The 10770-nt window shown below is 34.4% G+C and overlaps 1 protein-coding gene across 1 annotated transcript in view; it reads right to left on the reverse strand.

Annotated features, from left to right (window-relative positions):
- LOC103208590 (butyrophilin-like protein 3) overlaps positions 1–10770 on the reverse strand; it is a 78972-nt gene that overhangs the window by 32054 nt on the left and 36148 nt on the right. The window contains exon 3 of the mRNA XM_007954285.1: positions 7697–7972. Coding sequence (XP_007952476.1) covers positions 7697–7972 — 276 coding nt within the window. The remainder of the gene's footprint in view (positions 1–7696; positions 7973–10770) is intronic.

Consider the following 10770-nt stretch of genomic DNA (forward strand, 5'->3'; position numbering starts at 1 on the left):
CAGACCGCAGCTCCGTATATCTCCTTTTTTGGTATTTTCATGCAAATTCTTCTGCTAGTTGGGGTTTAGTCTACTTCTGAATCCTTCTCTTCAAGGCTCAGGGGTCCAAGAATAACTTCTGTGTCTGTGTCAATTGGTTTTCCTTTTCTTTGTTGAAGAGGGTCTGTGCAGTCGTTCTATCTATTCCACCATCTTCTGCTCCCTCCTATGCTTAAACTTTTGTTTTTTAGTTATCATCATTTACAAATTGACATTTCTCATCCTCAATTTTCAACTTGTAGGTTTATTTTTTCTTGATACTTCTATATCTGGGTTGATTTCTTGGTAGTGTTGTCATGTGTCTTAATCTCAGGTTGCTGTCTACTGTTCTTGGTTCTCTGTCTGAAAGACTTCCTTTAGCATTTCTTGTATGGTTGGTCTGGTTCACAAAAATTTCTTTAATTTCTGTTTATCTGGTAATGTCTTAATTCTGCCATTGCATCTGACAAACAATTTTGCTGGATATATAATTTTTGGTTGAATTTTTTTTTTCAGGGTTTTATATATGCCATCCCATTGCCTCTTTCCTGTATGGTTTCTGCCAAGAATGAGAGCTTGGTTTTACTGGTTTTCTTTGTACATAACTCTCCATTTTTCCCAAGCTACTTTCAGGATTCTTTCTTTGTCTTCAGTTTTGGAAAGTTTTGTTATGATATATCTCTGTGATTTTTTTTTTTTTGGGGGGGGGTCTAACATAAAAGGAATGGAGAAGTGAATCAAATAGTCTCATTACAAAAAATGCAAGCATAATACAAAAGTTGGTAGTAATTGAGACTATAAGGGATAAGAAAGGTGTAAGACACACAAAAACAAATAACAAAATGGCAGAAGTAAGTCATTACTGGTAATTACAGTGAATGTAAATGGTCTAAATGTTCTAATCAAAAGGCAGGGAGTGGAAGAATTAATGGAAAAGAAACATGATACAAATATATATTGTCTACAATAGATGCACCTTATGCCCAAGGACACAAATAAGTGGAAAATGAAAAATGGAAACAAATATCCCATACAAATAATAACCAAAAGAAAGCAGGAAAGGCAATATTCATACTAGACAAAATAGGCTTTAAGTCAAAATCAGTTATGATAGATTAAAAAAAACACATTATATAATGATAATAGGATCAAATCATCAAGAAAACTTAATAATTATAAATATATATGTACTTAACATAGGCACATGTAAATATATAAACCAAACACAAAAGGACTGAAGGGATAAATAGATACCTCTGTAATAATAGTTGGAGACTTTAATATACAACTTTTGGTAATGGACAGAGCATCTAGAAAGAAGATCAATAAGGAAATTGGATCCAAACCACACTATAAACCAACTAGACCTAACAGGCATAGAATATTCCTCTCAACAATAGTACATTATGCATTCTTCTCCAGTGCACATGGATCATTACCCAGGATAGACTACATGTTAAGTCACAAATTAAGCCACAATAAATTTTAAAAGATTGAAACTGTACAAAGTATTTTCTCAATCACAAAAGAGTGAAATAAGAAATTAATAACAGATACACAAATTAATGGAAATTAAACAATACACTATTGAACAACTGATGGATCAAGCAAGAAATCAAAAGAGAAACCAGAAACCAGAGCCAAATGAAAATGAAATCACAGTAATTCAAAAAGTATGGGACCCTGTGAAAGAGGAAAATTATACTTGTAAATGTCTACATTAAAAAGGAAGGAAGATCTCAAATCAATAGCATAACCAAACAACTTGAGGAAATAGAGAAAGAAGAGCAAACCAATCCCAAAGCAAGCAGAAGTTAAGAAGATAACAAAGATTAGAGCAGAGATAAATGAAACAGAAAAATAAAAGAAATGAAAGCAAAAGTTGTTCTTTTGAATTCAATAAAATCAGCAAACATTTAACTTATCTGAAACAAAGAAAGGGAAGATGCAAATATCTATAATCAGAAATGGTTGTGGGGACATTACGAACAACAGTACAGAAATAAAAATAGCATAAGAGAATACTATGAGCAATTTTATGCCAACAAATTAAATAATTTATCTGAAATGGACAAATTACTAGAAACATATGAACTCCCTACACTGACTTAAGAAGAAGGAAAAGATCTCAATAAACTCACAACAAATTAAGAGATTGAATAAGTAATCAAAAAACTACCAAAAAAGAAATGTTCCAGACCAGATGGCTTCACTGTGGAATTTATGAAACATTTATGGAAGAAGTAACTACAATCCTTCCTAAACTTTTCCAAAAAATGTAAGAGTAGAGAACACTTCTTAACTTATTCTATGAGGTAGCATTACCGTGATACCAAAGCCAGACAATTGACATCACAAGAAAAGAAAAGAACAGTCAAGCATTTCTAATAAACCTAGATGCAAAAATATCTAACAAAATACTAGCTAATATAATCCAAAAACATATCAAAAGGACTATGTGCCATGATCAAGTGGGATTTATCCCAATAATGCAAGGGTGCTTTGATATTTTAAAATCAATCTATGTGATACACTGTATCAGCAGAACAAAGGGGGCAAAAACCTACAAGATCATCTCAATTAATGCAGAGAAGGCATTTGACAAAATTCAGCACATTGCCATAATAAAAATGTCAAAAAGCTAGAAATAAAAGTGAAATTCCTCAATCTGATAAAGGGCATTTATGAAAAACTCACACCTAACGTTATTCTCAATGAAAAAAGATGGTGATCGTTTCCCTTAAGATCAAGAACAAGACAAGGATACCCACTCTCATCACTGCTGTTTAGTAGATACTGGAAGTTCTAGCCAGAGGATTTAGGCTAGAAAAAGAAATAAAATGTGCCCAAATCATGAAGGAGGATGTAAAATTATCCGTTTTAAAAGATGGAATAATCTTATATATGGAAGACCTCAAAGAATCCATAAGAAAGTTACAAGAGATAGTAAATGAATTGAGGAAAGTGGTAGGACTCAGAATAAGCATATAGAATCACTGGGGTTCTTATACATATGTAATAAAAAATCTGGAAAAAATTAAAGAAATAATTCCATTTACAAGATTAAGAGAACAAAATACCTGGTTCATTCCTGGGTTTTGGCACAAAATAAAAGAAAAGGAAGGAAGGAAGGAAGGATAAATTACCTAGGAATAAATTTAACCATGGAGGTGAAAGAATTGTACACTAAAAACTATAAAACATTACTTTCAGAAATTAAAGAAGATCTAAATAAATTGAAGGACACTCCACATGGATAGTTCATTGTTAAGATGTTAATATTACCAGAAGAAATCCATATATTCAACACAATGGCTATCAAAATTCTAATTGCCCCCTTTTTTTTTTTTTAGGAATGGAAAAGCCAATTGTCAAATTTATGAGAGCTCAAACAAAGTAATCTTGAAAAAGAAGAAGAAAGGAAGAGGACCATACTTCATGATCTCAACATACTAGTTATAAAGCTGTAAGAATCAAAACAATCTGTTCTTGGTATAATGATAAGCATATGGACCAATAGAGTAGAATTGAAAGTCCAGAATCTACGGTCAGTTGAACTTCCACAGCATTTTAAATCCATCCAATGGGGAAAGCATAACCTTTTCAATAAATGGTGCTGGAACAAATGGATTTCCACAAGCAAAAGAATGAACCTGAACCCATACATCATACAAGATATGAAAACTAACTCAAAATGCATCGAAGACCTAAATTTAAGATCTAAAACCATAAAAGTCTTAGAAGAAAACATTGGGGTGATGATTCAGGATCTAGCAATAACAGATTCTTTGATAAGACATTGAAAGCATGAGAGACAAGGGATAAAAGAGATAAATTTAAAATTTTGTTCATTCAAGAGCTTTATCAACAAAGTGAAGAGATATTCTGTAGATTGGGCAAGAATCTTTTAGGATTAGAGTTTAATATCTCAATTACGTAAAGAATCCTATAAGTTAACAACAAAAAGACAAATCATCCAATTTTAAAAATGGACTCAAACCTAATTAGACATTTCACCAAAGAAGAAATACAAATGACCAATAACCACATGAAAAGATGCTCCATATCATTAGTCATTGGGGAAATGCAAAATTAAAACCATCACTTCACATGCACTAAGATGGTTAGCACTAAAAAAAAAAAAAAAAAAAAAAAAGACAGGTGCTGAGGAGGATATGGAGAAACTGGAACATTCATCTGTTGCTGATCAGATTATAAAATGGCAAAGCTGCTATGGAAGTCAGTCTGGTGGTTTGTCAACAACTCAAGCATCGAATCACCATACAATATAGTATTTCCACTTCTAGTTAAATACTCAAAAGAACTGAAAGCAGAAATGCAAAAAATACATATTTACATGTTCATTGTCACAATGCACATAGTACATGTACATAATCACAATAGCCAATATATGGAAACAAACAAAATGTCCCTCAAGAGATGAATGGATAAACAAAATGTCATACATACATAGAATAGAATATTACTCAGTCATAAAGAAAAATGAAGTCCTGATATGTGGTACAACATGATTAAACCTTGAAAACATCATGCTGAGTGAAATAAATCACTAAATGACAAATATTATGTAATTGTAGTTAGTATGGGTGAGTGGGAGGAAGCAGGAAAGGAGAACTCATTGCTTAGCAACACTGAGATTCTGACAAGAGTGATGGAAAAATTTATAAACAGATAATGTTGTAGAACATGATAAACCCAATGTCACTGAATTGTATATGTGAAGAAAGTTCAAATGGCAATTGCTGTGTTACATACATATTTACCACAATAGAAATGGAAGGAAGGAAAGAAGGAGAGAAGGAGAAAAGGAAGGAAGGAGGGAGGAAGGGAGGGAGGGAGGAAAGGAAGGAAGAAGGAAAGGAGGGAGGGGGAGAGAATGAATTAGCCTTTAAAGTCTTTTGGATTTTCGGTGTATATCATCATGTAAGCTGTGATCAATGACCACTGTATTTCTTCACCTCTAAAAGTTACAACTCTTTTTAATTTTCTTCCCTTATTGCAATGGCTAGTACTCTAGTGTAATGTTAAATAAAAAATATTTAACATAGTCATCTGCATTATATGTCTTATTTTAAATAACATATCATTATGTTTGCTTTTTGTTGTTTGCATTTGAACTTTAAATGATATACTGTTATATACTATGCTTGTGGTAGGTACATTAGATAAAGTTTCACAATATTAAGGCAGTCATCTTTTCTTTATAGATTTATAAGAAGTTCTCTCCTAATTCAGAATTCAGAAGAGTTTTAAGTTATGAATGGATGTTAAAATGCATGTGTTTCATTTACAGATGTTAAGTTTAAAGTTTATCTCCTTTAATTTATTGAGGTAATAATTACATTAATATATATTCCAACTTTGAACTAACTTTCCATTCCAGGATATGTTCAATTTTGTCATGATGCTTTATGTTTTTTATACACTTTTGATTTGGTATTGCAATGTTTCTGATTAAGACTATCATATTTATATTTCTGAGTAAGGTTGACCATAATCTTCCTTTCAAATTGCCTTGGTCTCTTTTGGCATCAAAATTATGTTAACTTAACAAAACAAGTAAATATTTCATATTTTTGTATTTTATGGAAGACACGATGGAAGATTGAAACTTTCTGTTTCTGTGATTGTTTGGTAGGTTTTACATGTAAAATATTATGGCCCTTGTGTCTTCCTTGTGGGAAGACTTTTAAATGCTGATTTGATTTCTTTCATGCTGACAGAACTAGACAGTCTATTTTTCCTTGAGTCGGATATTGTATTTTATTTATTTATGGAAAGTTTCATTTCATCACTCTCAGATACAATAGCATAAAGTTATTAAAAAACAGTCTTGTAAGTATTTTCTAAATCTTTGTTCTGCCCTTTCTGATTTTCTATGCTATTCAATTGTGTCATCTCTCTTTTAATTTTGAACGATGTTGCCAGAAGCATATCTATTGCAATAGTACTTTGAACATCTAATTTTAACTTTGTTTATCTGTGTTATCTTTTTATTTCTGTAAATTCCTCTCTTTATGATTTGCATCTTTCTGTTTTCTTTCAGTTTGGTCTGAAATAAACACAGATACCCAGTAGATAAATATTCAGCTTTTTAATTTCTAATGTGAAAGTTTTAAGGATATAATTTTGACTCAGAAAACTACATTAGCTCAGTTTCACACAAAATATATTATGATTTCATTATCATTCAGTTCTAAGAATTTTCTAATTATCATATGACTTTTTCAATGATCTCTCAGTTATTTTAGGACATTTTTAAAAATGGTTTCAAACATATATGAATTTTAAATTATCCCGTATAATTGTCATTTAACTTAGTATGTTATGAGTAGAGAGCATTGTCTGTAGATACTAAGTCTTTGGAATTTTATGAGCATGGTTTTATATGCTTGTAGCTAGTGAAAGTTTATAAATGTTCCATGCATTTACAATAATCTTTATGTGTGTGAAGACTTCTAAGAATTTCATTAGATTATCATTGTTAATTTGCAGTTCAAATATTGTATATTCTTGCTAATTTTATCTGCTTATTTAGCCACTTTAGGAACTCACAGTATGTTAATTTTTCTTTATACTTACATCAATATTTACATTATATATGTTCAAAATATATTAGAAGATGCCTACCAAACCTCTTCAAGACAGAGTAGAACTGCTCCATAGGGTTTTCAAGTCTGTAAACTTTACAAAAGCAGACCGCTACATCTATCTCCCACAGATCAGCTCGTAGGTTAGAACTGCCATACCACCAAGGTTCCATAAGTTCTGGTGTGTAGTGGTTAAGGGATTTGACTGCTAACCAAAAGTTTGGTGGGTTGAATCTACCAACCACTCCACAGAAAAAAGACTCTATAATGATTTCTAACCTTGGAAAGCCAATTGGGGCCACTACAAGTAAGAATCAACTCAAAGGCAGTGAATTTGCTTTTATATATATGAAATTTTATATTTTTCTATTAATTTCTTTTTAAAATTATTAAATAACTCCATCTCAAATAGCACTTTTCTCCTAAAACATTTTTTTTTTTCTTTTCTCAACACTAATATAACTAATATAGCTCTGCTTTGGTTAATATTTGTCTCGTAGGTCTTTTTTTGCTTCCTTATTTTCAACGAATAGCTCACAGAATTTGTATTTTCTTTTGTGAGTTGCAACAGTTGGGAATTTTTTCAATTCAATCTGACCTTCTTTGCCTTTGAACTGGCAGATTAAGTCATTTTACATTGTGATGTGTGGCATATTTAGATTTATATTATTTATTTTATTATTTTCTCATCCTTCCTGAAATTATCTATGTTTTTTATTATATTGTTTCACAGAGCAATTATTCAAAATGATTCCTAAAAAAAAAAAAAAAATGGGTAAGCTATATTATTTTTCTTGGACCTCGAGTCAGCTTTATTTAAGTTTTTATATGTGCTGAATTTGGAGTAAGGCACCATGGGAAAGCTCACATGGAGAAGGAAATCATTATATGCTTCTGTAATTGTAAGCAATTCTATTTCCACGTAATCATTTTTTATTATTTTGTTTTCATACCTCATTGACCTTTGATTTTCAAATTAAATCAATAAAGCTGGGCAATACTAAACAACAGTCCTGAGATAGAGGCTGAGTTACCGAAGCACTCACCCTTTTCTCCTTTTCACTTACCTCCTATCCATACACTGGATTGCACCTCTAGACTCTGGTCAATGTGCTGAATGGAACATGATATGCTTCCAGTATTTTCTTTTACAGTAAAGGAAGTCTCCACATAAAACATGCCATGCCTGTCTGCAGTTATTTTGGACTCTGAGGGCAAATCCTGACCCTGTGGACCTTTCCACTTCACTGTGGGCTGAGGAAGCCATCCTGAGGACTGGCAGAGTAGCTGGATTCCTCCATCCACATATCCCATGATAGAGACAAGAGGAGTTGAGCCCAGACCTGGGGAGAAAACAGAACTAGAATGAAAACAAAGATCACATCCAAATGCCACAGTTGTTCTGCACCAAATACGATAGCTCTAGTTCTCTCTTGTTTTCTCTTCCTTTCTCCTCTCTTTAGTTTCCTCTTTCTTAACTCTATTCCCTCTTCTCTTCTCTTTGCCCTCTCTCACTCCTTATCTATCTCTTCCTCATTGTCTGTCCTTCTCACATGTGTACTCATCATTTACTGCTCTAAATTTTCCATTGTCTTTGTTTACTCAATATTTATTTAGTAATAGCTACCCTCGACAGCACATAACAACAACAACAACCTAAACACTAAACATGATGAAGTGAATTAGAGCCCCATATAATGAGGAGTTCACTGGCTCGACAAGGAGATAAATGTAAACAAATAATTTCATTGTGAAAAGTGTAACAGAAGAGTAATTATTTGTAAGACATTACAGGTGACATTTGTACACATGCTGTGTCACATTAATAGGTGTACAAATGGGAGAGGGAGAGAAACATGTGAGACAGAGGAGTAAGTGTATACTGTGGTGTGGGGCATTGCCAGGTTGTGGTGTGTTCAAGGATGCATGAGCATTTGGTGATTGTGGACTGTGACATGCAAGAAAGGACAAATATGAGATGAGGTCTGAGTGAGGTGCAGAGGCAGACTATGGAGACTGTGAGTGCATTGACCTAAGAGATGTGGGCCATTGCCTCTGTAGCCACTTAAGGTACTGTATCCTGTAAGGCTGTTGATTGTTTTCCACTGGTGGGAGTTATGACCAGGTCTATATTGTGGAGTGTCCTTTAAAGCAGCTGCATAGAGAAGGAATCACAAAGACCCCTCAGGAGCAGAATTATTATTGAGGTGGTAACAGAATTCACTGTAGTGAGAGAAAATAAAAGCTGGAGCAGAAGGAACATGTAAGAAGAGAGAACAGATGCAGGAGGTGTTTGTGAAAATGAATCAACAGGACATATTGAAGGTTAAGGAAGAGTTAAGCCTTACCACCAGACTTGTGACTTGGTAGGCTAAGGAAAGTACCCATTACAGAGATAATCTGTACATGGTCAGTTGTTGTTACCAATCTCCCACCCCAACAGAACTGGCCCAGCATGTGCCGTGCTCTGCCTTTCCCCAGCATCAAGACTTGTGCATGGAACCTAATATATGTTTCTTGAATAAATAAGTGAATGAAGGCATGATGACATAAGCACAGAGGAGTGTATTCTGGATAAGATGGCCTATATTCATCTCTAAATTCTCTTTTTTCTAAATAAAAGTATAAACTCTGGATATAACACGTGGCAACTCTAAGAGAACCTTAAAAGGTGAGATAAGGAAGATGGACTGACTAGAGTCACTAAGACTCAAAAAAGAACACAACAGCCAAGTATTGTATGACACCAGCAATAGACGGTGGCCCAGGTAAGCTCACTCCTGGTTCAGATCACTAATAATACCAGGTGGTCCCAACAGCAGCCACAAAAGGAGTGATCGGGAGCTGACTGACAAGAGGCTAGGGGAAGAGCTCCTTGTCCTTTTGGGCAAGAGTCCCCTCCCCTCACCTAGAGACACCAGGGAGCCTGACCTGGGAAGTACCTTCCATCCCTGCAGTCAGCAGCAGAAAAGATCAGTGAAAACCCCAAGAGCACCAAAGAAACTAAGAAAACCAAAATAGGAAAACAAAAGCTCTGAAAATTAAATGTTGGGAACCACAGCTAGTAAAATAGATCACAGCTAGTAAAATAGACCAGGACCTGCTAAACATAAAAGAGTGCCTGCTATAGTAGAAGTTCTATATAAGTTCTTAAGTTTTCTAATATAATAACAAACATTTCCAGCCTTCAATAAAAAAAATCACCCTTCATACCACAAACAAGGAAGTATCAACTTGAATGAGAATAGCCACTCAACTGATAAGAGTATTATTACCTAAAAACAGACTTTGAAAAGGCTATCATAAAAATGCTTTAGAGGAGGTTCTGGCAAGATGGCGGACTAGGCAGAAAGACTGCATAGACCCTCTTCAACAAAGAAAAGGGAAATCAATTAACACAGACAGAAGATAATCCTGGACTCCTGAGCCTTGAAGGGAAGGATATAGAAGTGGACTAAACCGCAACTAGCAGAAGAATTTGCATGAAAATACCAAAAAAAGAGACATACGGAGCTGTGATCTGGCAGCAATCCTGAGCGATCCTGACAGCACAGACAACTTGGAGATTCCCGAGTGGTGGTAGGACCTAAGAATTAACCTAAAAATGAGCCCTGCTAGCCAGGGACTGCATGGAGGACTGTGCATGGTGGCTGGGGAACAAATGGAGAAGGTGAAGAGAAAAGTAGGCTGAGGTGTGGACTTTTGCCAGTCCAGAGGATGCCACCATTTTGAAGGTTTAAAAGCAGCTTGATTATTTTGGATATTTAAAGAGACAGTGCCGTCACAGATTCCTGGGGCTTAAGAACACATTCTGCTTTATAGCAACCCCAAGGACACTCTGGACTGCAAGACTTAAAAGGTACAACATTCCTCTTGTTAATCTTATACCCCACACCAGCTTGGTGAATGTAGGTGCAGCTGTACCCCACTCCCAACTACCTTCTGGGCCCACAGGAACTCCATAACAGTGTGTGCTCAGAAAGAGCCTGGGTGCCCTGCCCTGTCCTCCACCGACTTTTTTTTTCTCTTTTTTTATTTTTATTTTTTTCTTTTTCACATTCTGTTTTCTGGTGATTAGTTTGTTTGTATTTGTCTGTTTTAAAACAACTATTATTAATAATACTTTTGACCTTTTTATTAT

Source organism: Orycteropus afer, unplaced genomic scaffold, assembly GCF_000298275.1.
Source record: "Orycteropus afer afer isolate SDZICR_OR568_19922 unplaced genomic scaffold, OryAfe1.0 scaffold00455, whole genome shotgun sequence".
Classification (NCBI taxonomy): domain Eukaryota; kingdom Metazoa; phylum Chordata; class Mammalia; order Tubulidentata; family Orycteropodidae; genus Orycteropus; species Orycteropus afer.